Raw genomic sequence first — 27,019 nt, forward strand, 5'->3', positions numbered from 1 at the left:
GAGGCAGAAGCCGCTCGATGCCCGCTTTTCGAAAACTTTCTGTCCAGCCCAACAACGAAGTTCCTGCAGCACCACGATGTCAAAGTTGCGACGATGTATATCGTCGTAGATACCCTGTCGCATCCTGCGTAACTGTGCAGGTGAGTTGCAATTCCACGCTGTAAAAGCCGCCTGCCGAACGAGGTTAAATCTGATCAAATCCATATCTCGTCCGCATAGATCAAACAATCGGAAAATCCGCTTCCAGGTAGCTCACGCCATCATCGATAGTCGGCTCGTATACGGACTCGAAATTACCAGCATTGCCATCAACAGGTTAATTCAAGTCCTCAGTCCCGTATACAGTTCATATGTTCGACTGATCTCCGGACTGCTACCCTCAACTCCGGCAGAGTCTTCCTGCGTAGAGGCTGGTCTGCTACCGTTCCAGATATTTATCCTCGCAGCTCTTTGCATCAAGAGTACGACCTTCTCCAGCAAGAACACGAGCGATGACAGAGTCTTTCTTCTCATCGAGGGGAACAGAGCTCTAAACACAGTAGCCAACATGGATCTCCCTCCGGTTGCAAAGCTCCACTGGCTTGGAGACAGGAGTTGGCATTCCGTACCGCCGAAAATTGACAATCGGATAAAAAACAGTTTCTCCACCGGCTGTAACTCTGCTGCTCTACGAAGGTCGGTCGCTGAACTTTTGCGTGTCTCCTACCCGAACTTTGCTCACCGGTTTTCTGATGGATCGCTCTCCCATCTTGGAGTCGGGATAGGTGTATCAGGCGACATCCCGCCGGTCAGCATGAGTCTTCCCCCACAGTGCTCAGTTTTCTCTGCTGAAGCAGCAGCAGCCTTCATCGCTGCTACCACGCCATCTGACCGCCCGATACTGGTTCTGACCGATTCTGCGAGCGTCATATCGGCGCTTCAATCTGATACACCGACACACCCCTGGATCCAGGGTATACTTATGAACGCTCCAGCTGATACCGTGTTCACGTGGATCCCTGGACACTGCGGTGTTCCGGGAAATGAAAAAGCCGATCATCTCGCTGGCTCCGGTCACGCCTGTGAACGACACACTGTCAGCATCCCGCTCATGGATCTTAAACGATGGATCAAATCCAGCTGCCGTCAGTACTGGGGTAACCTATGGAGCCAATCAAGAACTGCTTTCCTGTGGAAAATAAAAGACATGAAGAACCATGGACTGATTTGCCAGTGCTCAAAGACCAGAGAGTAATCTCTCGATTGCGAACCGGGCACACACTTCTATCACACAACATGGGAGGTGGTGCGTTCCGCAAGGAGTGTGAAGTGTGCCACATCCCAGCCACAGTAGAACATGTCCTTTGCGTGTGTCCCATCTACGAAGGCCAACGTCAACTCCACAACATCGCTGGTAATATTGGAGAAGTCCTACGGGACGATCCGGATACCATCAAAACACTGTTCAAGTTTCTCCACGATTGTAACTTGTATGAATTAATTTAACAGCTCTCTCATTCGTTCATTAATTTAGTGTGTTGAACTAACATTAAGTTAAAAAACACAATAATAAAGAATAATAAAAAAAAAGTTGCAATTCCATGTTTCCAATCTTAGTCCTTTTTTCGTCGCGAGGGTCTTCGCCGATTGTATCGAGTCGTATTTTTTCCTCTTATGTTCTAGTGTCTCGCAGGATCGCCGGTTCGAAATCATAGCGAAGCATGGAAAGGAAATTCGAATGAACAAAAACAGGTGTTTTGTGGTTTTCTAGATTTTCGGTTTATCGATTTTTATTATTTTTTTCTTGTCATTTTTCAAAATTTTATAAACTTTTTTTTTGTTTGTTTGAATTGTTTTAGATACTTGAATGTACTCATTTTTCTCAGTTTTCCATTAGCATTCATCTATTACTGTTGCTCCATCTTGCCTTTCTGATACATATATAAGTTTTAACCATTCCTCGTTTCTTTCTAGTCAATTCAACCTTCTAATTGTGTGTGTAAGTGTGAATTACTCATACAGTTTGTTTTGCTGTGTATATGCGTGTGTATGTGTTTGTGATTTTTTTCCGCTAACATCATCTCATTTTGTTTTAATTCAGCAGTGAATTATAAGTATTAAGATAGAAAATAAATAAAACATTTTTCCTCTGAACATAAACTAAAACTTTTTGCCTTGATCTGCAAATTTAAATTCTTATCCATCATCCTAGCCCAGTTTAAACTATCAATTTAGCGTGTTTCCAGCATTGTTTTTTTTCCTGTTATGTAATATTTTTCTCATTCATGCTTTAAATCACGTAATCTGTGGTGATTTTGCGTTGATGTTTTTACGTTGAATAGAAAGTTTGGCTCATTGATGCGTAGGTAATAGTCGTCTATGATGCATATAATTAAAATGAACAAAGGCAATGGGATGATCCTTTTTATTATACCTGGATTTGCTTTGATCAAAATACGCAAAAAAAATGTTACGGCAAAATAAAGATTATACTCGAATATATTTCACGTATTTGTGTTATCGTTAAGAATAATTATAATAAAGTGAATTACTAGTATAATCGTTTGAAACTTGTTTCTGTTTATCATTTATATGTAGTTGTTGTATCATGCATTAATTACTTATGTGTTTCAGCATTTCTTGTTTATTCTCTTATAATTGTATTAAGCTAATAGTCTTCTGAGTAGACATACTTGTTTACTTCCATCGAATATTTGTTTTTTTTTTCTTAATGGTATCTGTTATGTAAGGATTGATTTAATTTGCCGGAAAATATCCGTTTCGGAGAACAGATAATTTTCAATCAAGGTAGCGGCTGAACTTTCCACAAATTCAGAATTGCAGCCTGGTTGCATGCAACTGGAAGCTGTCAGCCGTTCCAACGAAAACTGTCGTTTGAAAGTAGCAGTAGTAGCAGTTATATTGTTTATATTTTCTCGCCGAATCCCATTTGCCGTGTCAGCAGCAATCATTTTGCTTGTTGTATTACGGTAGCCATGCCGGTTGAATTTTCTGCCTCGATCTCTTTGCATTTAATACGCGTTTCAAGATTTGCCAACATTTTAAAGGGGCAGATTAATCGAGTCTGTAAATTTGTATGTATTGCAGAATAGATAATAGGTAATGTATTTTCTTTCTCATCTACCTTTGCAGTCGTCCAAAATCATGCAGTGAATCGCGCTGATGAATTTTAATCTGCTGACATTCTCCGTAAGAAATAATCAGAAACTAATTCAGCATCATTCGTCCCTGCTTTAATTGTACTGTCGTAGAAAACAGCTACTGTATGTCATAAAAGAAGAATCGTGTCATAAATTAAGTAGGTTCAAGATTTTACTTTGCGTTTATAGTGAAACTCAGTCAAACCGATCCATTTCACTGATACCTGGGAGCACGTTAAGCATTGTATAGCAGTATTACGTAGTACCAGTTCAAACAAATAGAATCGTTTGTCTATTTGTGATCGTTCCGCTGAATGCATTAGATAGGTATATTCAGATGTTGATTTTTATGGTTTGATACGATTTAGTGTAAGCTTTAGCGTTGCCAGAACTAATGTCGCGGTTTGTTTTCCTTGTGGATTACTGTGTGGTTAATCAATTTCCGATGATTTCCATTAACTATTTCATTTAATAAATAGGTATTTATTTGTTTACCAATAATACATATTTTTCGTGTAGATTACATTGACTTTCGGAATCGTCTACGCACCTTGTTACTCTCTATTTATGTATTTTTCGCCATTTTGTGACAACTTTCAATTGAATACTTTTTCTCTCATCCAGTAAATTGAACTCAGTTCTATTATATTCGACCCAAAATGTATTTTAATATCCCACATTACTTTCTCTAGAAACTTTCCTCTAAGTAATCAATTCTCACCTACACTCCATTGAAGATCAGTTTTGATTTATCGTTTACTTTTTCTTGGAATCATCCTTGTTAACATCTCCATCCATAACTGGCTTATCGTTTGCGCCGCCAGGTTTTCCGCCAAGGTTTTGTTCGTTCATTGCATTAACGTGACCACCACCTAGGATACATGTGGGACAATAAATATCTTATTAGAAATCATACAAAATGAAATGAAAAGCTTGAGTTTGAGAGCTAAATTAGCCGCCCGTAGTTGCTACTTCCGTATCGCCAGATCATTTTTATTTCATATTTTTTTTAATGTGTATACTTGAGTTACTCTACACTCAAGTTCGCGAGATCAAGCTACACTCGCACCAATGAAATATCTAACAAGCATCTGCAGTTTACATGTAGCCAGGGATGGAAACACTCGCTTGCAGAGCTATATTCACTTGCTACTATCTAAGTTCAGAAGTACCTATGCTATCAAAAAAAAAATAGTGCATGGAGGACTTTTACTTAGTCACTTTGCCTATAACTTTGCCGAATAAAGTGGATTCATTCAAATAGGGTATGTATGCCATTAGTAATCTCACGCTCCCATATTCATCCTTTTCGAAAACAAATGATTACGGCACCGATTGATTCCGTTCTTTTTGTTTTCACGGGTGCTCACTTCTAACAAAAAAATACAAAAATAAGAAACAAAACAAACAGCGCATCAATCCTTTGTTTTTCGTAGAATGATAATGGGAGCCACATGCTTAATAAGGAAACCAATGCCCTTTAACGAAACGCAAAATTTCAGATTTTTTCCAAATTGAAAGAAGAGGAAAAGCAGATAAAACTACAAAATAGGAAGAAGGGGTCGGGCAAAGCATTAAGTCTAAATCCTATAGACCTTATGAATATTCTAAAACAATGATGAAAAACCAGAAGGCACGATTACAATTTACCTACCCATGTACTGCAATAGCTTAAGCGAGTCGAGTTGAACCAGTTTTGGGAGAACTAACCTCGATTTCCTCCGTAGTAATGTTTGTTGGGGTTGCCCATCGCTTGCGCCATGTTTGCCTGTTGCTGTTGGCCCGGGTTATGGCCACCCGACTGACGAATTGGTCGCTGCTGGTGCATTCCCGGTACAGGTGCTTGCGAGTAGTTGGTCGGTCGTTGGATCGGGGACGGGTATCGCTGAGGCATGCCACCACCCTGTACGCCTTGTGGCGGTCGACCACCTACACCCCCGGCGGCACCTCCGAGTCCGGCCGGAGGTTGCTGATTGGGAGGCATCATGTTTCGGTTCGGGTTGGGCTGCTGAGACTGCGGAGGCTGATTCATTTGTTGCTGCGGATGTTGCTGTGGGTTCTGCTGTTGTGGTGGCTGCTGCTGCTGGTTAGAATGTTGATTTTGTTGCTGCTGCTGTTGAAGTTGTAACTCCCACTGGTAAAAGATTATACAAATGGGGAAAATTAACAATTGTGTATTTAATGTAATCACTCAAACTTACTGCTGCGGCGTAACCCTTATGATGTGGAGGACTCGCTTGGGGTGGAATCTGTTTTAAATTATTCATTCCATCAGAATTCAAAGGGCTTTTCAGCTGCCGACCATTCTGCAAGGATTAATAAGGGGAGAAGTGTTTCATCTTGTATATTCATACGCCATATGGACTCACGCAAACACACAGAAATTTTGAGGAAAACATCACCTTGTTAATAAATAGACATCTTCTATTTAGACAGAGACAATACTGCCACCACTCGCATAACTGTCCCATATGAATAGGAATCCCAGCAAAGATTGGACTGTTATGCGAGTGGGGGCAGAATAGTAGCGATGACTTACTAAGTACCAATCAACTAGTAACAGTGGCTAATTATGACCGATGATTAATCCTTGCAAATTGGAATGGTGTCATGTGGATATTTTTCATTGATGAGTATAAAATCTACTAACACAGTGATGGATAAGAATACTAATAGAACATAATATGTAAACATAATACAGTACGGACCCGATTTTGTCAGCCACATTTTGCGACGAACTTTTTGTTCTCATTATCTAACGGTCGAACTTTGACCAATTCATTTAAGATTATCACCAAACTACTGCTGAAAGGCAGATCATAGAGGGATAAAAAGTGTGAATATCTGTTTAGATTTTTAGGGGAGCAAAAAATGTTTTCCGGAAAGGGGCTGACAAAATCGGGTCACTTATGTAGAACAGAAGTACAAATATGGTCCTATTGATTACAAGAGGTTGTCCATAGATCATGTAACGGTTTTGGGGAGGAATTGTTGTTTTAGAGTTTTAGACTTCCCACAGTTATTTATTACCCGACGAAATTTCTAGAAATACGGCCTGCAAGATGGCATCAAGTGCTAAATGATAATTCTTGGTGTGAAACTAAAGTTTTTATAGGAAATGGTATGTGCTGTCTACACATAAACCCTGATATGATTGGTAGTAACGGTATGCTGGACCCCTAAACCGCTTTATTACAATTATCATACCTCTACAAAGTCTTGGTACTCTTTTATTGACACAGTTCATTTTTTCATTTCCAGCGAAATATGCTTTTTAGTATCAGTAAAGAAAATATGTTCACATCCAATATCAAATACTTAATCACTCAATTTTCAGGACAACAACCTAGAATAGGAACGCAAGCTCGCACAACAAAAAATACTTGTTTTAGCAATATACATGCTGCTGTTACTCATATCCATCACTGTGTTTCAAAGGAATACTAATCGTTTCTAACGGAATAGAAATAATAACAAATGGGTTTGAATTTCGACTATGGTTTATTTAGAGAGGTCAATTGCTACAGAATATAAAATTGCGAACGATTTATTATTTTGTTTAGTGTGCATTTTCAGACATTGGAAAAGATTTCAAACCCACGAGGTTCTTTTTAATCGAAAAATGCGTGCGGTTATTGAAAAAAAAAATAGTCAGAAACATAACACGGAAAAACAGAAGAAAACCCACAAAGGACATAACAACTATTTATAGCGTTTAAATGAGTGATAACTCACGGGATCCTGCATATGCGATTGCGGTTGGTTTCCTTTCATGTAGGCTGCAGCTGCAGCGGCCGATTGTGGATTCGTCGTGGGTCCTCCGCGGTATTGCTGCGAAATGGCATTAGCCGCCAGGGCCAACGGAGTGTTCAAAAACTGCGATGCGTTCGGATAGTTCGGAAGTTGCTGTTGCGGGGGCGGAGCGTTGGATGGCGTCTGTGCTCCGTGACCACCGAACATTCCAGCGGCAGCTGCGGCCGGGATGCCATAGTTTTGTGTAGCGCCAGCTCCGCCAAAGAATGCACTTTGGCCTCCAGCGGAGTTGGAGTAGTAGCTGTTGTTTTGCAGTGGGGGAGCCGGTTGGAACATACCCATGTATTGCTGTCCATAGGGTTGACCAACCGATCCACTCTTAGAGCCTATTGCACCGATTTGTTGGGACGAAGGTTTCACCGACGACGACATGAGTGAATTTGTGCTCGATGAGATCAGCATCGTGCTGGGATTGTTCATCTGTTGCGAAGGTGAAGGATTGTACGGACTTTGAACGGCACCACCCATCCGGAACTGCGAAGTAAGACTCGGATACATCTCCGGCGTTGGAGCAGTTTGCAGATTCGGAGGCGTCGTCATGTACGCGTTGTAAGGACCAGTTCCTGTAGTGCCGTAATGACCGGGAAATTGTGAAAATTGCGATCGATTTGCTGCCTCTAATTGGAATGCATTATAAAGCCCACCTTGAGAAATTGCTGACGAATTATAAATTACGGCCGGTGGCGAAGGAATCGCGGACATTCCATACTGAGATGGTTGGAAATAAGTTTGAGGCGCGGATGGAATAGTACCTTGCTGCATCGGGGGAGGCGACAGACCTAGACCTGTCGACTGATGCATGTTCTGTTGGGTTGGTTTCACCTTACAAACATTAACATTATTAGCCAGAACATCGTGTTTCATGTTCATGTTAGCAGCAGCCTGATGCTGAACGTTATTACCCTGACCAACAACTGCATGTTGTGGGTTGTTATAACTGTTGTCTCCATCGTTTCCTCCACCCGTACCTCCAATCACGACGCTTTCATTATTGGCCTTATTGAAATGCTGATCAAGTGATTGCTGATCTTGTCCGAATGCTCCCGCGTACGATTGACCAGCAGCCGCCGCAGCGGCCAAAGTATGGGCCTGATGAGCATGGGACAAATTGCTGTGCGAGTGTTGGAACTGATGGAGATGCTGTTGATGTTGATGCTGCGAATTTACGGCTGCGAAATTGGCTGCCAGTTGCACAGCTGCAGCAGCCGCGTTGGCCGCACTGGAGGGATCCTCTGTAACGTGCTCTGGAACACTAGGCATCTCCCATACTTTTTTCACGCTGGCAATTTTCATATTCAACTCGGCCGTTGATGGTGAAATCATGTTCTGTGCTTTGGGAAGACAGAGTCCGGCTGCCTTATTCTTTGCTTCGATCAGTTGCGAAATATCCGCATCGAATGTGAATGGTTTCATCTCTTTGTCGTAGTCGGCTTCCGCAGGTTTGGGGAACGCCATATTGTGAAGTGCACTAGTTATAACATCGGCTTGGGAACTAGGCTGTTGCTGTTGAGGAATTTGCTGCTGCAATGGTACTTGATTTTGCTGTAATTGTTGCTGTTGTTGCGGTTGTGGCTGTTGTTGCTGCGGGCCGTTTGCCGACTGCGGCCTTTGTGGTGGTTGTTGTTGTTGTTCCATAATGTCGTGCATAGACCCTGCCTGAGGAACACCAGCTGCGACCTTGAACGCATCTTCCTGTGATGGGTGTCGAACAACATGATCTTGTTTAACCATTTGCACCATTTGTTGCTGCTGATGCTGAAGTTGTTGTTGTTGCTGCTGTTGCTGTTGATGGAGTGCCATCAGCTGACCGGGTACACCTCCCGAGTGCTGTCGTTTGATTTGGGCTTGTGCAGAAGGAGCCTGTGGCAGCTGCTGTTGTTGCTGTTGCATTTGAATTTGCAGTGGTTGTTGCGGTTGTTGTTGCTGTTGCTGTTGATGAAGATGCTGCTGTTGCACTGTAGAAACAACAGATGTCGAAGACTTATAGTTCGTGTTTTCAAAAATGATCGTGTTTACGGGTGGCGTAGCTCCGTCTAAATGTTGCTTACTATTATCAGTCTTTAAAGAGTTGACGTTCAACGTGTTTACTTTCTCTTGCACTGGTTGCTGCTGGGAACTAGCAACAACGTTTGCTTCAGACTCATTGACTTCGCCTCCGCTCAGTTGGCCATCCTGGAATCCACCGTCACGTCGTTCCTTTGGTTTCACCATACGTGGCGTCATGTTCATTGATCGATTATTTGCTTGAGCTCTTGCATCTTGATTCGGCTTTGCCTGTTGCATTCCGGGGGCTGCCGGTGCTGTCGGCTTTGGGCCGGTTGGCGTTGCTCCTGACGGGACAACGGTAGTTGGTTTTGGCGTCGTAGTCGTAGCTTTCACCACAGGTGCCGTTGTACTAGGCTGCACTGCTTTGATGCCAGGCGGTTGCTGCTGTTTAGGACGAGGTTGACCAGATTTCTGGCTATCCTTACTTGCATCGTCCGTATCATGACTTTCGCTTTCTGTTTTCTGCTTTTCTTTCATCTTCTCGTCGTGAGATTCTGATTTGCTATCATTTCGTGTTTTCTTCTCCAAAGATGCTTTCAGTTTTTCTTGATCGGAAAGTGTTTCTTCAGCCGGTTTGCCGGGTGGCTTCATGTTTCCGGACGGGCTCCTTTGAGGCAGTGGTCCACTGGTAGGTGGCTTTGGGCCACCAATCGGTTTGTTCGTAAGCCCAGCGCTCAAAGCAGCTTGTTTCTGCTTAGTCCGATCATCCGCGCTCAATGTTTGATCCGTTGGCTTCATATCCTTTGGAGCAGACTGGCTTTTTGATTCTGCTTTCTCTTCGCTGCTTCCAAAAGGACTCTTTGAACTAGGTGGTCCATATCCATCCATTTTCTTGCCAACTGTGGTTTTACGGAATCCGGGACCACTCATAGCAGTGCTCATTCCTCCACGTCCTCTACGGGATGGTTCACCGCGAGGAGCAAAACCTTCTTTCATATTTTGAGATTGGCCAACGGATGAACCACTGTTTCGATATTGACTGCCCATTCCTTCCTTGCGTTCGTATTTTCCATCCTTTCTAAATTCTTCATCGCCATCATCAGAATAGTCAGATTCGCTCCAATAATCTTGGTTGTAATTACGGCCATGACCCATCCTTGCGCCGCCAGGACCACCTCTACGACCCCAACTACCACTACTGCCCCCGCGATGGAATCCGCTGCTGCCGCTAAAACCACCTCGGGAATGTCCTCCTCCACGAGGTTCATGGCGCCCGCCTCCTCGGGATTGCATCGGCTTCTTAGAACCGTATTTGCCGTCATCCATCTCCTTTCCACTATCAATACTCATCTTGTTCTCCTGATCGATGGATTTTCCACTATCGCTTTTATTCATATCCGAGTTGGACACATCTTTTTTATCCTCAATGGAAGTCGAGCTCGCTTCAGATGCTTTTAATTGAGCTTCCTCTGCGGCTTCAACCGTTTCTTCCCATGCCGTTGTCAACAGCTTAGGCTCATTTGCTTTCGTTTCATCGTTTCTTGATTTCGACGATTCTTCATGTAGCGCTGGTGAAGATTCTTTGATTCGCTGGAGAATTTGCTTCGGCTCTCCTTCAGAAAGTGAAGATTCGGAAATTCTTCGATTTTCCGACTGTTGCTGTTGCAACTGTAGCTGCTGCAGTTGGTTTTCCTTTGCCAACGCTGCTGCTGCTTCAGCCTGTCGTCGATCTTCTTTCTCCGTTTCACTTTCCCATGAACCGATGATTTCTCTGGAACTGTTATGATGATGGTGATGATCCATCTGACGATTGTTATCGTCGCTAGATACACTAGTTTTCCTTTGAGATGTATCGGATACACTTCTGACGAGCTGTGGTGTAGTTCTGCCTCCACTGAGCTTACTCGATGATTCTCTACCACTACTGCTGAAACGATCATCTTCTTCCGAGTCGATACGTCGTTTCATGATCTCCCTGGGAATCATTTCTCCTCGTTCTCGCTGTTGTTCCCTATCTTTTGTTAACGAGTCACGATCATCTCCACGATCTCTCAAATCACGACCACGTGAATTGTCCTCTCCAGGAGCCGGTCTTCTAGCTGGCCCAGATGATTGACTTTTTCCATAGTTTTGCTGACTATGGATAAATCGTGGATCGTACTGTTGAGCGAATGGGACACTTTTGCTCTCACTCTGCTGCTGTGACTGCGATACCATCGGTCCTTGATTGGCAGTACTACTGTTGCGACTGATGTTCTGATCTCTATTCATGTAGCTTCCACTTCCCTGTAAGCTATTTCCCGATGGATTTCGCTCAAGTTTACGTTTCTGAAAACGTGGCGGTAAATTGGACTGGAAATTTTTGGAGTATGGCGGTGCTTCACCCCAAGCATCACGGTCACGATCCTGTTCTCCTCTTGGCCTTTCTGTTCGATCTCGCTCTGCTCTATCTCGTTCTCCCCTGTCGCGATCACGATAATCTCTGTCGTGACGTCCATAATCGAAGCGATCTCGATCACGATCTCTATATTCTTTCGATTCGCCTCTCTCACGATCCCCACCGCGAACGCTTGATGTGCTGCGTTCCTTACTTTCGCCAGATTCGTTAAAACCTGTTACAAGTTGATCACGATCTTCCTCTTCTTTCGTGGCAGCCGGTGGGGCTGCAGAACCCGCTGAACCATCTTCATTCTTCTTCCGGCTTAACTTTTGTTCCAGTTCTTGGAGCTTTCTAGCGGCCGCTTGCTTGCGTTCCATCTCTCGTCGCTGATCTTCTTCTCGCCGTTGCTTCAACCTCTCCTTGGCCTCCGCATCCAAACCGCGACCACCTATATGCCCATTTTGCTGAACTGGACGAACAGCCGATTGTTCTCTTTCTCGTTCCTGCCGTTCACGTTCAATGCGTTCAATTCGTTCCTGTTCAAGCCTCTCTTGTTCCCGTTCCACCTCGCGACTCCAAGCCATTCGTTTGTCATCCTCCTGTTGAGACTGTTGTTGCTGCTGCTGCTGCTGTATTTGCTGCTGTTGCTGTTGCACCTGCGGAGGTGATTTCTCTTGCTTAACCACTGGCATTGGAATTTCTTTCGGTGGACTTGGTTCCGATTCATCATCCGAGAATTGCAGTTTCTGGTTGTAATCTATTTCGTCATCCTTGGCCCATCCTTCGTCCTTTGCAATGGCTTCAATGCGCTGAAGCTCCTCATCTCGTATAATCGGTCGTTGAACAAGGATATCCGGTTCAACATAAGCGGGAGCAGTCGGTTGCGAGCGATGATCCTCGTGCTGGTGTTGCTGTTGCCTATTGGCAAGACGAGGCGGCTGCATCTGGCCACGGCGTCCACCTGAATAGGAGTCCCGGTACCTACCACCCGACTGCGTTGGCGAATAGCTTGATCCATGAGATTGGTGATGATTCGTCGGAGGAGCTACGAAGCTTGGCAGCATACTGTTGTATCCCATGTTGCTGTTGTTGTTTCGCATGCCACCTCCACCTCCACCACCATTGCCTCCACCACCGCTGCCAATATTGCCACGACTGATATCCTCGTTCGAAGGCGGCGGTGTAACTGAATTTCCACCTCCGCCTCCGTTGCCACGATACATGAACGGTGGCATCAGTGCCCGGAACTGTGGCGGCAGGGGTGCAGCTGGTTGCTGTTGGGGGCCCTGGCCCTGTTGGCTGCTGTTTGGCCCGTTCATACCTCCGGCGTTGTTTCCGCCCCCACTGCTCTGCTGCTGTTGCTGCATCCAACTCGCCGCATCCGTTTGAGGCCTCAGGCTGACCTGTGGACCATCCATGTACTGCCCCATCGCTCTGCCGTCTATGCCATCGTGGTGATGATGATGCTGCTGTTTGCCGCTCGGACCATACTGACCAGTGCCATCCAGGGAGGGGAACTCGTTCTAAGTGGATTAGAAAAGACAAAAGCTCAGTTATTACAATGAATTTCAAATAGGTATGCACTGCTTTGACTGATATTGTTACGATCTGATTGTATCACGAACTGATTTCACCAATAACCCACATTATATCACATTTTGGATAGTAAGACGTAGCGCGTGATGCTACCAAAAATCGTTATTGCATATGCCCAGAACGTGCGAAGCAGCTTTACCGGACAAGGGCTAGCAAGAGATTACGCCGCTTTTGAGGACTCTGCTGGTGTACCTGCAGTTAATCAAGTCTTGGAAAATGGCCCAGTAATCTAGCCAAAGTGGGTTTCATCCTTTCCTATCATATTTCAACGAATAAGCATGAATAATGTGAAGCCCCAGACTTTATAATGGCTGCCTGGTTTCAGAGTCATATTTTTACCGGAATTGCAAACAGTAAACTGTAAATTGCAGAAGCAATTTGAATGGAAATTTAGAGCATTTTTTTAGAAACTGTTTTTCAAAAAACTAGCAACGTTCCAAAATGATTCCTAGAAAAATACCAGATCAAAATCGTTGTCATTTTACGTCGAGTTGAACTCTACTAAACTAAACAGATACTAACCGAACTCCATTGTGAAGAGGACGATGTGCTCGAGTGGGGAATCTGTGGACTGCTGGCGTGTGAAGTAGTGTGAACACCTCCGGCACCAACCGAGGCGTTGTTATTTGTGCTGCTACCGGCGGCTGCTGACGGCCCTACTGAAGATGAAGTAATACTAGAGTTGTTGTTTTGGGTGTCTCCTGCTTCGCTTCCCCAGGTGCCTTGCTGATCCGATGGAATGGAGATTTCGGCTTTCAGAGACGGAAGGTTTGCTGGCGGACGACGAGCCGAGGGAACCTTTCCCAAACTTTGCATTCCATGTTTACGAGGAGCTGCACTTTTCTGTGTTGATGGTTCAAGAGATTCTCCCTGGAATGTCACAATAGGACAAAAAATATATCAGAAATGAGCCATTTATTATCCGCGAGCTACTGTTCTTACCCGACTTGTGCTGTAGAGTTTGTTGATGTCTAACGCTGCGAATTTGGGCTTTGCATTTCGCTCCCCCCTAGTTCCCCCCAATGCATTCATGCTGCCAGAGAATCTTCATCAGCGAAAAAGTGTGGAAGCCTGTTGCGCACCTCAACCAGTCTTGATTTGTTGCGCCCAGTGTCGGCAAAGTTTTTCTAGTGGCTGGCTCTGTTTTGCTGGCCTGGCAGTAAGAACGGTTCCGACACCTGAGTTGCGGTTTGGCAATTTCAGGTCAACGTGTCCGTGGTTTAGACGACAGAGGCAATGTATCTGAAAGAAGGAAAAAACAAAATGTCGTTAGTTGTATATAGCATGATTTAATCATGTTTAGAGATATTGAAAAGTGCAAAATTTCCACAACGACGTAAGTAATTCACATTTATTGCCTGATTTTCAAAAGCAAACTTAGCCGCGAACAATAACGCGCAATAAAAAATCGGCATGCTAAAAGTGTGTTCAATTCCCATACTTAGCATATTTTTTCAAAGCATTAAAAATATGTATGTTATATTTAGACAATTAATACATATTTATTACTGCAATCGAATTGTTATTGTGCGAATAACTTTTTTTTGCTGCTACACAGGAATTATTTGAGTTTATAAAAAGAGGTTAACTACCAAACAAAACTATTGCGTATCTCATTAAGCTTCTGTAAACACTACGAACACTATCCAAAAGTCCCATGTAAAACAAAAACTAATAGGGACCATCTGGGCAGGAGCGCCTGTTTTGGGCAGTTGCTGCTACAACTCTGTCAATTTCAAACCGATTGAGTTCAATTTCTGAACATGGCTAGATACTGTGCGTATCTGACCGTGTTTCGAAAATCAAGTCAATCGGTTCAAAATTGACTGAGTTATAGCAACAAGTGCCCAAAATAGGTGCTCCTGACCAAATGGTCCCAGCCCCTATATCGGTTTTATGAAACTGTATGGCGTATTAATCTACCATATAAACAACATAACCAAAACAAAGTAGGAACATTTACAAACACAGTCATCGCACCGTCAGCGAATCGTTATCTGGTTGAACGACCTTGAAATTGAACGAGACGCCCATTAATGTGAGCACCCGGCGAACACTTTTTTCAAACCAAATCCATTTCACTTTCTCCCACGCTTCATCGATAAGTGCTGCAGCAAATATTTGGCACTGATGATTCAGTTGGACTCGCAAACACCGTGATGATCATTTTCGAAACAGATAATCTCATCGCTTTACGTTGACGTCGAAATATCAATTAAATTGCATAAAGAATAAGCAACCTATCCCAACGAATATACGTGTGTGCCAGACGCATTCCGTATAGGGGACAACATTGCAGGCAGCAGCAGACGTCGATATGTGTGGCGAGAGACAACAAAGAAAATTTTGTAATGTATTCACACCAATACTCGACTTTCTCAAGCTGCGGACATTAGCAAGCTTAAAATTTCTCATTTGGGAAATTAAAAAAAAAACGTAGTACGACCTTGCCGTAACAGTATAATAATAATGAATTACCAATATGGATTCAAGGTAATGTTTACGTTTAGGAATATTCAATAAAAATGCTCCAAATATCAGCTAATTTACTAATTGATTACTTTTGACTAATTAGGTCCCATATATTCGTAGCTGTTGAAACGTGGATTTCCAGCAAGATGCTGAGGGTGACACGTTCGATTCTCGGTAGGTTCAGAATCTTTGCATAATCAAAATTTCCTGACTTGATCTGCATAAAGAGTATCTTCGCAGCTACTACGCTATATACACATGCAAAATGGGAAATGGCAGAGGAACCTCTCAGTTTTCTATTCATGAAAATTCGGTAACGCAATGCAAAACTGCCTGTTTCAAAAACAAATGAAAATCCTTACACAACAATTGGCCTTCTTCCAGCGATGTTCCCGGTACAATCTGCTTTTTATGCACATTAATTGCGGTACGTACAGGCGAATCCATCGCGCGAAGAAGGATGTCGTTGTTCTCATGAATGAGTCCAGAGCTGCATTGTCAATGAAAGCCGCCGTTTTGCGTTTTTGGGGAGGCACAACAAGCCTCCGTTTCTATTTGCCATCGGCATTATACCCGAAGACCGGGTTCGGATTACGTTCTATTTTCGATTGTGACACCCGCCGATGTACGCGCGGTTATAGGTCACAGTTTCTTGTTGAATCAAGGCGGACGTCGTTTTTTGGATTGCTATTGATTTAATAATCACTTCCGCTTGTGCTCTTTTTTCGGGTTCAATATGAATTTATCATGCATGCAGCAACGAGGTATTGCCGGTAACTGCTATTGTCACCATTGTAAAGAAATCAACAAGTTTGTTGGTTTGTGCTGAAAACAGTGTATGTATTTGGAGCAATGTGTAGTTCCGCAGACAAACATGTTTACCATTTAGAGCATCTTCTTATTATTCTTGTCTGCATAACAAAGAGAAACAGAGCCTGCTTCTCAGCTGAAATTATTAACCGAGAGCTTTCATTGACAACTGATTATTTTACATTCAAGATGATACTCTATGTTGTTCAAGAAAGTCAAACATATTTCCAATTCGAAAAGACTCTAGATAGGTTGCTATTCTAACATGGTACCGTAATCCGGGGTCAAATTGATCACTTTAAAACAACTTTTGCGGATAACATCGGTGCCTGTTCAAATATTGCCAAAAGATTTTCTGTAAAACCAGTACCCAGTGGATCTCTATGGAACCATGTGAAAGAATTTTGTTCAACAAATTTAAACTTTAAGTTAAATAACTTCAAATATCAAAATATTGGAAATGCCACTTTGGGGCGAAATTGATCAGTATACAATTAAGCATCGGTTGGAAAGGAAAATTTCCTTCACCGCTTAATTTTGCTCTTCTAAAACCGAATAACGCGTCTAAAATCTTACAACTAGTGAATTTAATACTTTAAATACAAAATTAAATTTCGGAATTTCCCCTTAAACGCCTAAAGGTAGGCAATTTCATTTGAAATAAGTGATTTCTATTACAATAAATGACAATTTATTCATAAAATGAACTTTTTATAACAATTTCATGTTCTGATTAGCTGCATAACATCCCAACCAAGGCTCCACAAAAATGTTAAAACACAGAATTCACGGGAAGTCCTATTAGCAATTGATTGTTTAGCAGCAATGATTTCAGCTAAATGAGAAATACATTGCAAATTCCTTGAAAAAATAAGGCAAAACTAACTTTTTTCTAAAAAATTAAAAGTCTACACTCACCTCTAGACATCTACGAACCAGATGACGTAAAAAGTTTAAGATCATTACGACGCTTAAGAGTTCCTAGTATGGAATTACAATGTTGTACCCGAGGGATCAATTTCACCCCGCTGATCAATTTGACCCCGGTTTACGGTACTCTCAGCATAGTCTTGCTGATTCACGCCACCAACAGGGATGGGAGGGGCATAATGAGCATCCTGCATGTTCAGTATGAATTTACATTACATTCATGTACATTAGTGTGGGTCATCCGAACCGTTTTCTCAGATCAAAGCTTTTTTGGTTCCGCTTCGGGTCCTGAGTATCTGTGCAAAATTTGAGCATGATCGGTTGCGTCTACACTTTGCGCATTGCAATTGAAATTTATATGGGATTTTGTATGGGAAAACATACTTTTTTTGCATTATAGCCATAAGTTAAAAAAGTTTGTTTGAAAGTTTTTAACCGAAACTGTAAAATGATAGCCTAGGATGTTCTGAAAAACTTTGTTGAAGACCGCAAAGCGATCCGATGCTTGTAAAAATAGTTATAACCAACGAACCGCATGCATGTGTTTATGTTTTAATATGTAAAGGAATAACAATAGCAACAAAATCATGCTGTTTCGCCAAGCAATGCCAACGCTATAACTTTTTTCATAAACATCGCATCACTTCGCGGTCCTCGACAAAGTTTTTCAGGACACCCTAGGCTATGTTTTCACTTTATCGGTTACATGGTTTTAGAAAAATTCGAGCTTGTTATGAGAGAAATACAAAAAAGTGTATTTTCCCATGTAAAACCCCATACAAACTTCACACGCGATGCGCAAAACGTAGGCATAACCGATCGTGCCCAAATTTTGCACTCTTATTTGGGTCCTGAAATGGGATCAAAAAAGCTTTGATCTGATGGGATACCATTGAATTTTTCATTTTTCCATATAAACGATGACCCACTCTAATGTACATTTCGTATAATATTCTACACAAATTGTTCGATTTAGCTTCATTATCTTTAGTCCGAATGACGAAACATTAAATAAACATATAGAAACATAAAATAAAATAGGCGAAACTGAGCGAGACAACTGATAATAATTTAGTGGGTATCTATAAAGATATTTCCTGAACTAATAAAATGTATTTATATTTACCTTCCCAATGCATCACGTTGGGAACAGCTCGCTGACGTAGTGTACGTCAAACATAACCCAAATGCCAAAGGAGGGTTAAACCAGTGGCGATTCCCCAACGTACTTGTTTTACAAGTACAAATTTCGAAATTTTCTGAACGAGTATCTGAGTTTATTTTAAGTGAAGAATTGGGTTATTTTTTTTTTCCTCTGACTGATCACAAATCTGCCGACATTACTGATTCTTGGATTGTACAATAGGTGAGGTTACGAATGAATGGTGCTTTGGAATGAATGGTCAGGGGGTCTAATGAAAACCTAACCGCTAACGAAGCATTGTAGAGTACCAGGGCGCCCTCTACAGTATTTTGCCCTTACTACGCTAACCGGAGCAATGGAGCAGTGGACCTTGTGTTTCTTGACTAGTATAAATTTTCTGCTGTATGGTTTCGTATTATTGTTTTCCAATGGATACCGATCTGGTTTTATTGCTGCTATTATTGGTTGTGCTGTGATTGTAGTTTGGGTAATACCTACAGTTAGGATAGCTCAGATCAATCTTCAGCATAAAAGAACAGCAACGATCAATCTTTGTAGACTTTAGCAAAATGGTACAGCCCAAATGGCGACAAACATATCTAAAGATCCAATCTGCAAAAGAGAGGCTCTCTTTGTTCCGATTCTCTTTAAATTATTACGATGTCACAGGGGACATTATGACAATTTGTAATGTGCTGATCGGAAAAGAATTGTTCAATCTACCTTCCGACGCAAGTAAATCGCTTATCAGTTACATATTTGCTGTTTCCTATTCATATGGAACAGTTACCCAGCCAACACAAAGTCTCATATGATGTTGAATAGGATGCTAAAGTGGAGGCCATATGCGGACATGCTTCCATTTAACCGTGTGTAAAGAGTACGTATATCGCCTCCACTTTTGCACACACGATCGTATATGATGTTTAATATACGATCGTGTGTTGACTGGGTATGCTATCATAGGCAGTACAAGCACGTTATAATCGAAAGACAGGAGACTTAAAGAGAGCCTGCACTTAGGACCTATAGAAATGTTTAGCCTGAAATGGTATCAGTCCAAGAACCTTACTTTCGTAAGGGGAATTTCTATCTAGGAAACCTTGTGAACCCGATGTTTGCTACTTTCAATAAAAATGAAATGCCAAACTCACGTGTCATGCATCGAGTCTGTGTGCTTGTTAACAACGCAATCGTTGCTACACTCATCGCTGAACTAACTACCAGAGATGTATGTGCTATTTCAATGGATGAATATTAAAGAAACCTCAACAGGAAATACGTCTATTGTCTATTGTTCGGTTCATTTAACTACCGCATGATGAACCATTCCTTACGGATGCTTTCAAGCAAGTTATCGCTTACTGCGAATGAAAATGAATTCTGCTAATTGGCTTCTTTAGGAATATCCAGATTCTCCGCCCAAAAATTAGTCGAAATCCAAAATTTCATAATTTTTGGAGTCGGGGAACTATTTTTAAAATTCATTTAAAAGTTGTATGGGGAAATTTTTTTGTTCGGGTCGAACTGTCATTTTATCGATTAAACTGTCATTCTATCCACAAAAATTAAAACTGTTTTGTTACATTAACCATCAAAACAAAGGTATTGGAAACCAATAAATTCACGTCATATTCAGAAAAATGAGCTCTTTCGATTAGGCTATAGAAAATAGCAATATTTTATTCACTTAACAACCCAATTGTTGGCAGTGATGCTGTAATGCTCACCATATCATCTGGGGCAGCTCATACATTAATTTGAGAGGCTCCAGTTTGATGGAATACTTAAGTAGTACAGATCTTAGATTACTTAATATAGACAACCGCCTAGCCTTAATGGTATCTGCCAGAAGAAATGTTAGAGATAACGCGTTGCTCCAGTTAGCCTAGTGGTTAAGGCTATGGATCGCCAATCCGGAGACGGCGGGTTCGATTCCCGTTCCGGTCGGGAAAATTTTCTCAACTCCCTGGGCATAGAGTATCATTGTGCTTGCCTCACAATATACAAATTCATGCAATGGCAGGCAAAGAAAGCCCTTCAATTAATAAATGTGGAAATGCTCAAAGAACACTAAGTTGAAGCGAGGCAGGCCAAGTCCCAGTGGAGACGTAGTGCCATAAAGAAGAAGAAGAAGAAGAAGAAGAAGAAGAACGCGTTGCTCTAGTAGAATTTAGTCACGAGTTGAGCAATTGGTATGTGTCAGATGCCACAAAAGTTTAGCCTATTGGACGCAGTGGCTTAAATTCCCCAACAGGGGAGGAAAAAAAATGTGTCAGATGAAGAATCTTTATTTTACATCACTACATCTTTTTTTACACTTAAATATTACTTCGCAAACTTTGCGTTTCGGGAATCCCCGGTCAACCAACTGGGATCTCTTCATTGATTTAGTTGTGGCCAAATTTCTTAGTTACTCACTATCCATTGACACTTCAAGTGGGTTAGATGATGCCGTTGATACTACAACGACTTTCATCATGAAAGCTTTTGAAGAAGCTTGCCCTCTGTGGTCTATGAAGACTACAAGTGGAACCCCTTGGTGAAACTCTGATTTAGCCAAGCTCAGGAAACAATGTAGAAAAAGTTGGAACAGACGACGTTCGGCTGGATCATAGGCTTTCAGATCGATTCGATCGATCGATTTACATATTCGGATGAGCCAGATGTCTTTTCTTGTAGTTATGATTCCCTGGCTTTAGCGCGGTGTATTATAACTATAGAATCGATTGACCGGACAGTAAATCGATTTTCAAATCTCCTACACAGAAAAAAACTGTTGTGTAATATTACATCTGAACTGCTGCAACCCGATCAATCCGTCGGTTGCATGAATATTACATAAGACGATGTACACATAAGAACAAAAGATTTTACATCAAAACTGCAGTGTCTACCTGGTTGTGTGCATAGGATATCTACCTACATGAAATACTATTCATGACAGAATTTAAATGTCTAGGTATGATGCATTATGTCTACCTAAGGTAGTATAAATACGGGTGGTCACACAGCAGATACTGCACAAGCCTTGGACTTGTCAACATCTTTATTATTCAATATTCTTCTTTTGAAGGATATAAAAAACGATGTAATCGTACACAAGAATCTTGATTACATTGATTATTTAGTACATCGGAATGAGTTACATCGGGCGAGTTGCATTTATTTTTTGCCGTGTAGGGCAGATGGGATTTATCCCATTTTACTTCAGAAAGAAAAACTATGTACTTGTTTGCAGTTTTGCTACAGGGTTATTCCCAAATCTTGGCGGGATATTACCTATTGTTCTTTCCACGGAAAGGCTCCATTCCAAGTTTTCCTAGATACTTCACATTGAGTTCGGAATCAAGAAAGTTTGTATGGCCTTCGGGCAATACCGGCGAACCTTTGGTACAACTTGGGGTCTAAACACCGACGAACCGACGTGACAGTGGTGTTCGTCGATGGTCTAAAACCCAAGTATATCAAATGAATTTACACAACTGATGTTCGACCAATATTGACCTATGAATCTCTATTGTGGTGGCAAAAGGACGAAGTGAGAACGATCCAATCAAATTTAGGCCATCTCCAAAGGATGTGCTTAATGGCGATGTCTGGAGCGTTCTCTTCAACTTCCACGGCAGCGCTCGAAGTTCTCTTTGTCGTTGCCCCACTACACATTAATCTTAAACAAGAACCATTTTCTTGCACTTACCGTCTACTGTGTCGCAGATCAACATACCTCGTTGTTTCCACTTTTGATGAATTGGGACAAAATTGTTTTTGCTTAGTAGTGATCTTACCATTGCATGTAATTTTCTACGTAGGACATTTTTCACTTCCCGAAAAGAATGGACATCTGCATAGCTGCAGAGAAGTATTTCAGACGGCAATGTATGTTACACTGATGGTTTCCTTCTTCGAAGATCGAGCTAGTGCTGGTGTCTACTTTCGTGAGCTAAGGCTACATTTGTATTACACACTTGGTAGACGCTGCACCGTTTTTTTCAGGTCGAATTTTTCGCTTTTATGTGCGGAGTGCAATCAACACTTCAGCAGCACGTAATGGGCAAAGTAATATACTTCTGTTCAGATAATCAGGCTGCTATTAAAGCACTTGCTTCGGTCAATTCTAGGTCGAAGATAATTATCTCTTGTCGATTCCAAATCGAGAAACTGAATTCAGCAAACGCTATACACCTTGTATGGGTACCTGGCTACTCTTCTATGGTTGGAAATGAATTGGCTGATGAGTTAGCTCGCACTGGAGAATCACGTGACCTAATAGGCTCTGAGCCATCTATTCCGGTATCGAAGATTGACAACTGGGCTGCAACTCAACACAAACAATATTGGAATAGTTGGGAGTCATGTCGTCAAACAAAATTGTATCATATTGAGCCATCTCCAGGGATGGTGAAATATCTAATAAATCTTTCTAAGCAGAATTGGCCAAACATTTCTGCTGGTCAAAGCATTGACTGATTACTGCCGACTCGACTACAGTAGACGTTCGCTCGGTGCAAACGCTTTAACTGCAATGCTTTTTAACTACAATTCCGCTAAGTGTAACAATTTTGCAGTTATCGTACTAGTACCCGTCGAGCACATTTAACACCAGCGATGCGATGTTTTTCACATGCACTTTTGATGCAATGCGATGTTCTCCAAATGCACATTAGTTGCATTCTGCCATAAGTGACAGTTTTTTGACGCCTGTTAGTTGTTGCAGTTATCGAATTTTATTCGATAAGTGAAACGTAGACATGTTGTAGTTATCTAACGTCTACCATATCACATGGCTAATATTCAGCAAGCTGATTCATTTGTATGTGATAGCTGTACTTCCGATTATGAAATTTCTTAACATTCGTTATGTCACTGTCCAGGAAACTGCGTTTCCTAGTATTCGGGGGTTAGCACTTATTAAGTGAAACTGACTTCAGAAACCTGAATATTCAGCATGTTCTGTTTTTATTAATTCGCTGCTGTGGCTTTACGCTTTATGTGTTATTACAGTGCCCTTTTCAAGGCGCTGTTTGAACCCATTGTGATACGCTTATGCGTTAGTTCCCTTTAAGAGGGTATCTTTTCCTCTATTTCCCTTCCTGTCCCTATCCCCATCCTATTCCTTATTTCCTTCCTTTTCCCTCAGGTAGATGATCAAATAGGCTTTAATTATGGCGATGGCACACATGTCTCAAATGAAGGATAACGTACCTCTGGAGCGGACCTTCTAATACCTGATACCATCGTTTTTTGGTCCAAAAAGTTTGCCCTTATGCCCGGAGTGCATTCGACACTTCAGCAGAAGCTGAAATTAGTTGGGTGAAGCGTTGGATTCATTCCTGGGCTGCAGCTCAGTACAAACAATACTGGAATAGTTTGGAACCATGTCCCCACACGAAGGCATGTGATCATTGGGGACTTCAACGCCAGGCATCGCCTGTGGCACTGCGATCGAGCAAATACTGCTTGGACCACACTGGCAATTCTGGTTCAGAAATCCAACGTTTATGTTCATGCATCGATGAGCCCAACATTCATTCCTTTCGGTTCTGGTCGTCCTTCCGTTCTGGATGGATCTCGTGCTGTCCAATGCGTAATCATTTCCCTGTAACATTTGGTATCGACTTCCAAACGTCCGTTGTTAGTCGTAACAGACATATCCGCTGTTACGACAGAGCGAACAGGTAAGTGGAGAATTAGCAAGTTAAAATACACGTTAATAAAAACTTAAAAAGAGCGAACTGAGTCCATTTCAAAAACCAGATCAATGCAAAATTGTACCTGTCTTGGCAGCTAGTTAAGAACCTTAACAGGCTGTACATACAGGCTGCTAATACAAGTTATGTTTACCTGAAGCGGAAGATTCTTCGATACCGATGCGTACTTTTCGTAATCCCGATAAAGTTAACTTACCCTACGGCATCAAGTTGCTTATTCGGCTTAGAAATTCCAGAAGACGCCAATATCAGCGTTCCCACATATGGAAATGATAGTCAAACAACTGAACAAATGATTTCAATATGGATGTGCCCAAATCCGCTGCAAGAATTTTGAGGACACTTGAGGATTTCAGTGAAATTTAACCCTACACTCGAAGTCGATGGAAACTTCTGATTCCTTTCAAGGAAAAAGTTGCAATTCTAGCAGACAGTTTTTCCAAAGGCCATAACAACACACTGCCTGGAGATCCCATCACAAACATGGAAGTTGAAGAGCTATTATCGAACGAAACTCTTCATGCAACAAACTATCAACGAGGATTGGTCAACAACGTATTCCAAACCGTGCATGGACTGAAGAACATTAGCCTTAAACATATACCACCCGGAAGTGGCTAGTATGTAAACTCTACAACAATGCATTAGTAGGTCGGCTCCAGAGGCACGTTCTCCTCCATTTGGGAAATTTGTGCCATGAACAACAATGCATGCCTCAAACTTTGCAATTTTCCTTAACAATGAAAACATGCAATAATACACATAGAGAATCCAAACCCAAACATATTTGTTCTTTTTGTCATTGTCAAACATTAGCTCAAATAAAATTTTGGTTCTATTCCAACCTAAGGAAATGCTCAACGAGAAGGAAGTTTGTATGAAAAAAAAAAACAACCAAATGAATGCAGAAAAGCTAAATTTAGATTTGACAAAACACTTCTATCATTCCAATTGTACACGGATTGACCGGTATATTAAAAATTTGATAGTTGACCAACTGCCCATCCGTTGCGCCTTCATCGTATTTGTTTGACATTTGCCCACTGCCCCCACCTAGATCATGGTTGGCCAAACTCAGTCCTTCTAGCATTGGGCGAACATATTTCCGTGATTGTATGTTAAATCTTTTTGTCTGTGGATTAGGTATTGCCGACAGCTAGTGCTGCAACAGTTCAGTCTTTACTATTTTAGGTAGGTTACTATAAGCCAAACTTTGACGAGCGCCGCAGTGATCCGACGGTGGTCACTTTCATTCATAAATGCAATAAATGTTGAAAAGTAATATGTTCGACAAAAAAAATCATACTAACAATTCATTTTTATTACCAACAATCTAGGCTCTAGTTTCCATTATTGCGTTGTTTAAATAAATTTTAAGGGTCATACATTTGTTCCCAAATAGCAGACCTATGAGAATGTGTGTTACAGTAATTCCTTGACCTGATTTAAAGTTTAAGTTTGTACACTGACAGGCTATTGTATAAATAAACTTACAAATTACAAAAAAATACAAATTATCGTTTTAGTGTCTACACTGCAAATTTTGTTTGCTGGTATTCAGCAAATTTTGCTGATTTTTTTTTTGTGCTGATTTCATTCAGCAATACGAATTTACTGAGTATCAGCAATTATTTATCAACTTGCTGAACCATCCAGCAATTTTGACAGTTGATCAGCAACGTTGTGCTGATACTCGGCAAAAATTTTGCTGAAATTCAGCAATTTATTTTGCTGATTTTTTTTGTGCTGAAAGCATTTTCAAAAATTTGGTGTGTAGATCGATAAGAACGCTCAAATTACAAATCAAATCATCCCAAAAACTATTTGGCTACTTACACTTCTGTAGTCCTTGATCAGACGTTCGATTTCAGTTGCTTCCGGATTGAATTCGTTCCCTTTCACTACCGTCCGATCGACAGACGGCAGACGATTTCTCCGTTCTCCGCGAAGCACTTCTGAAGAGAAGAAGATGACGTTTGCGAATTTTCGGACAATGAAAATCTTCACTCCCACTGCTGGCCGCTCCTCAAGCTACTGCTGCTGATGCTGCTACTCCGCTGGATGAGCGACGATTCTTCTCAACTTTTACACGAACAGAAATTCTTTCGTCTTCCAGCGAATACGACGAAATCAGAACTTTTCGTGAATAATTTCTCGGCTGAAGAATCTGGAGCTGGAAAATGATTTCCTTTTTTTCAGATTTGTACGAACTCTCTGCTTTGTAACGGGAAATCTCCGCGCTCGTTATCTCTTCTTCACTTTTCCACTTGCCCCTTCGAATAAAAAAGACGGAAAAAAGGCTAGTGCTGCTTCCACCGCACCACCACCGGAAACACGACCCACTAGCTCTGCTCTATACACACACGATTTGGAACACGCACACCGATTCACCGATGCCCTTTTGCTTGATTTTGATGTTTTTCGAGCCCTACCGATTCACTGCCACAGAAGGCAGATAAAAACTGTGCGGAACCGTATCCAGTTGAAGGTGGCCCGATCTTCCGGGACTGAAAAACCAAGCTCCACCAAGATCAGTGAAAGCCAGGAGTCAACGAAAGCGTTTTCACTCCACTTTTGGATTGCGATTCTTTCCAACAAAAAGAAGGCTGAAACACCACTTCACTCACACACACAAACAGTCGCGCTTGCTTTGCGGAGTGCGGACACAAAAAAAGAGAACTTCTCTTTCTACGTTGTGTATGCGAGTAGGAGTAAGAAACACCGAAAGCAAGAAGAAAATCTGAATCTTCGCGACCGGGTTTGTACGACGACGACGACGATGACGACGGGGGCACGCAGAATGTGAAGGAAAATTACCTTGGAGGTACCTCGTACAAAAGCGGAAAACACACGCGGAACACGTTCAAAACCGTCGCAAAATGATGCTAACCGACACGGCGGGATTCGGGCGAGAAAATTCAAATACTTTGAGCACCGCTCGACACTTTTTACAACCGTAAATCAAAACTTTTTCGATCGCTTGTACGCACTTTTGCTGCTACTGCTGATGACAGGAGACGAATTTGTGAGGTCTACA

General features: G+C 41.9%; 1 protein-coding gene across 7 annotated transcripts; it reads right to left on the minus strand.

Annotated features, from left to right (window-relative positions):
* Window positions 1-1,734: 1,734 nt before the first annotated feature.
* On the minus strand, window positions 1,735-27,019 carry LOC109398907 (mediator of RNA polymerase II transcription subunit 12). 7 transcript variants are annotated; one of them, XM_062843347.1, is made up of 8 exons: window positions 25,819-27,019; window positions 13,858-14,157; window positions 13,438-13,785; window positions 7,598-12,842; window positions 6,876-7,516; window positions 5,342-5,446; window positions 4,851-5,274; window positions 1,735-4,012 (listed from the first exon to the last, which is right to left on the minus strand). In XM_062843347.1, the coding sequence occupies exons 2-8, from the start codon at window positions 13,945-13,947 to the stop codon at window positions 3,897-3,899; spliced, it is 6,969 nt and encodes a 2,322-aa protein (XP_062699331.1). In that variant the 5' UTR covers window positions 13,948-14,157; window positions 25,819-27,019; the 3' UTR covers window positions 1,735-3,896. The 7 variants fall into 7 exon arrangements, 6 of the variants coding, with proteins under 6 accessions (XP_062699331.1, XP_029724244.2, XP_019526905.3 ...); XM_029868384.2 differs by having other exon boundaries at window positions 6,876-12,842; window positions 25,819-26,155; window positions 26,811-27,018; XM_019671360.3 differs by having other exon boundaries at window positions 6,876-12,842; window positions 25,819-26,155; window positions 26,800-27,018.

The sequence above is a fragment of the Aedes albopictus genome, unplaced genomic scaffold, assembly GCF_035046485.1.
Source record: "Aedes albopictus strain Foshan unplaced genomic scaffold, AalbF5 HiC_scaffold_165, whole genome shotgun sequence".
Classification (NCBI taxonomy): domain Eukaryota; kingdom Metazoa; phylum Arthropoda; class Insecta; order Diptera; family Culicidae; genus Aedes; species Aedes albopictus.

Excerpts from the sequence above, each read along its gene's own strand:
- LOC109398907 (XM_029868384.2), bottom strand. The coding sequence starts at position 13,947 with ATGAATGCATTGGGGGGAACTAGGGGGGAGCGAAATGCAAAGCCCAAA. Across the intron at positions 13,786-13,857 it reads AACTCTACAGCACAAGTCGG|GGAGAATCTCTTGAACCATC; the intron begins GTAAGAACAGTA and ends GTGACATTCCAG. Across the intron at positions 5,447-6,875 it reads AATCGCATATGCAGGATCCC|AATGGTCGGCAGCTGAAAAG; the intron begins GTGAGTTATCAC and ends TAATCCTTGCAG.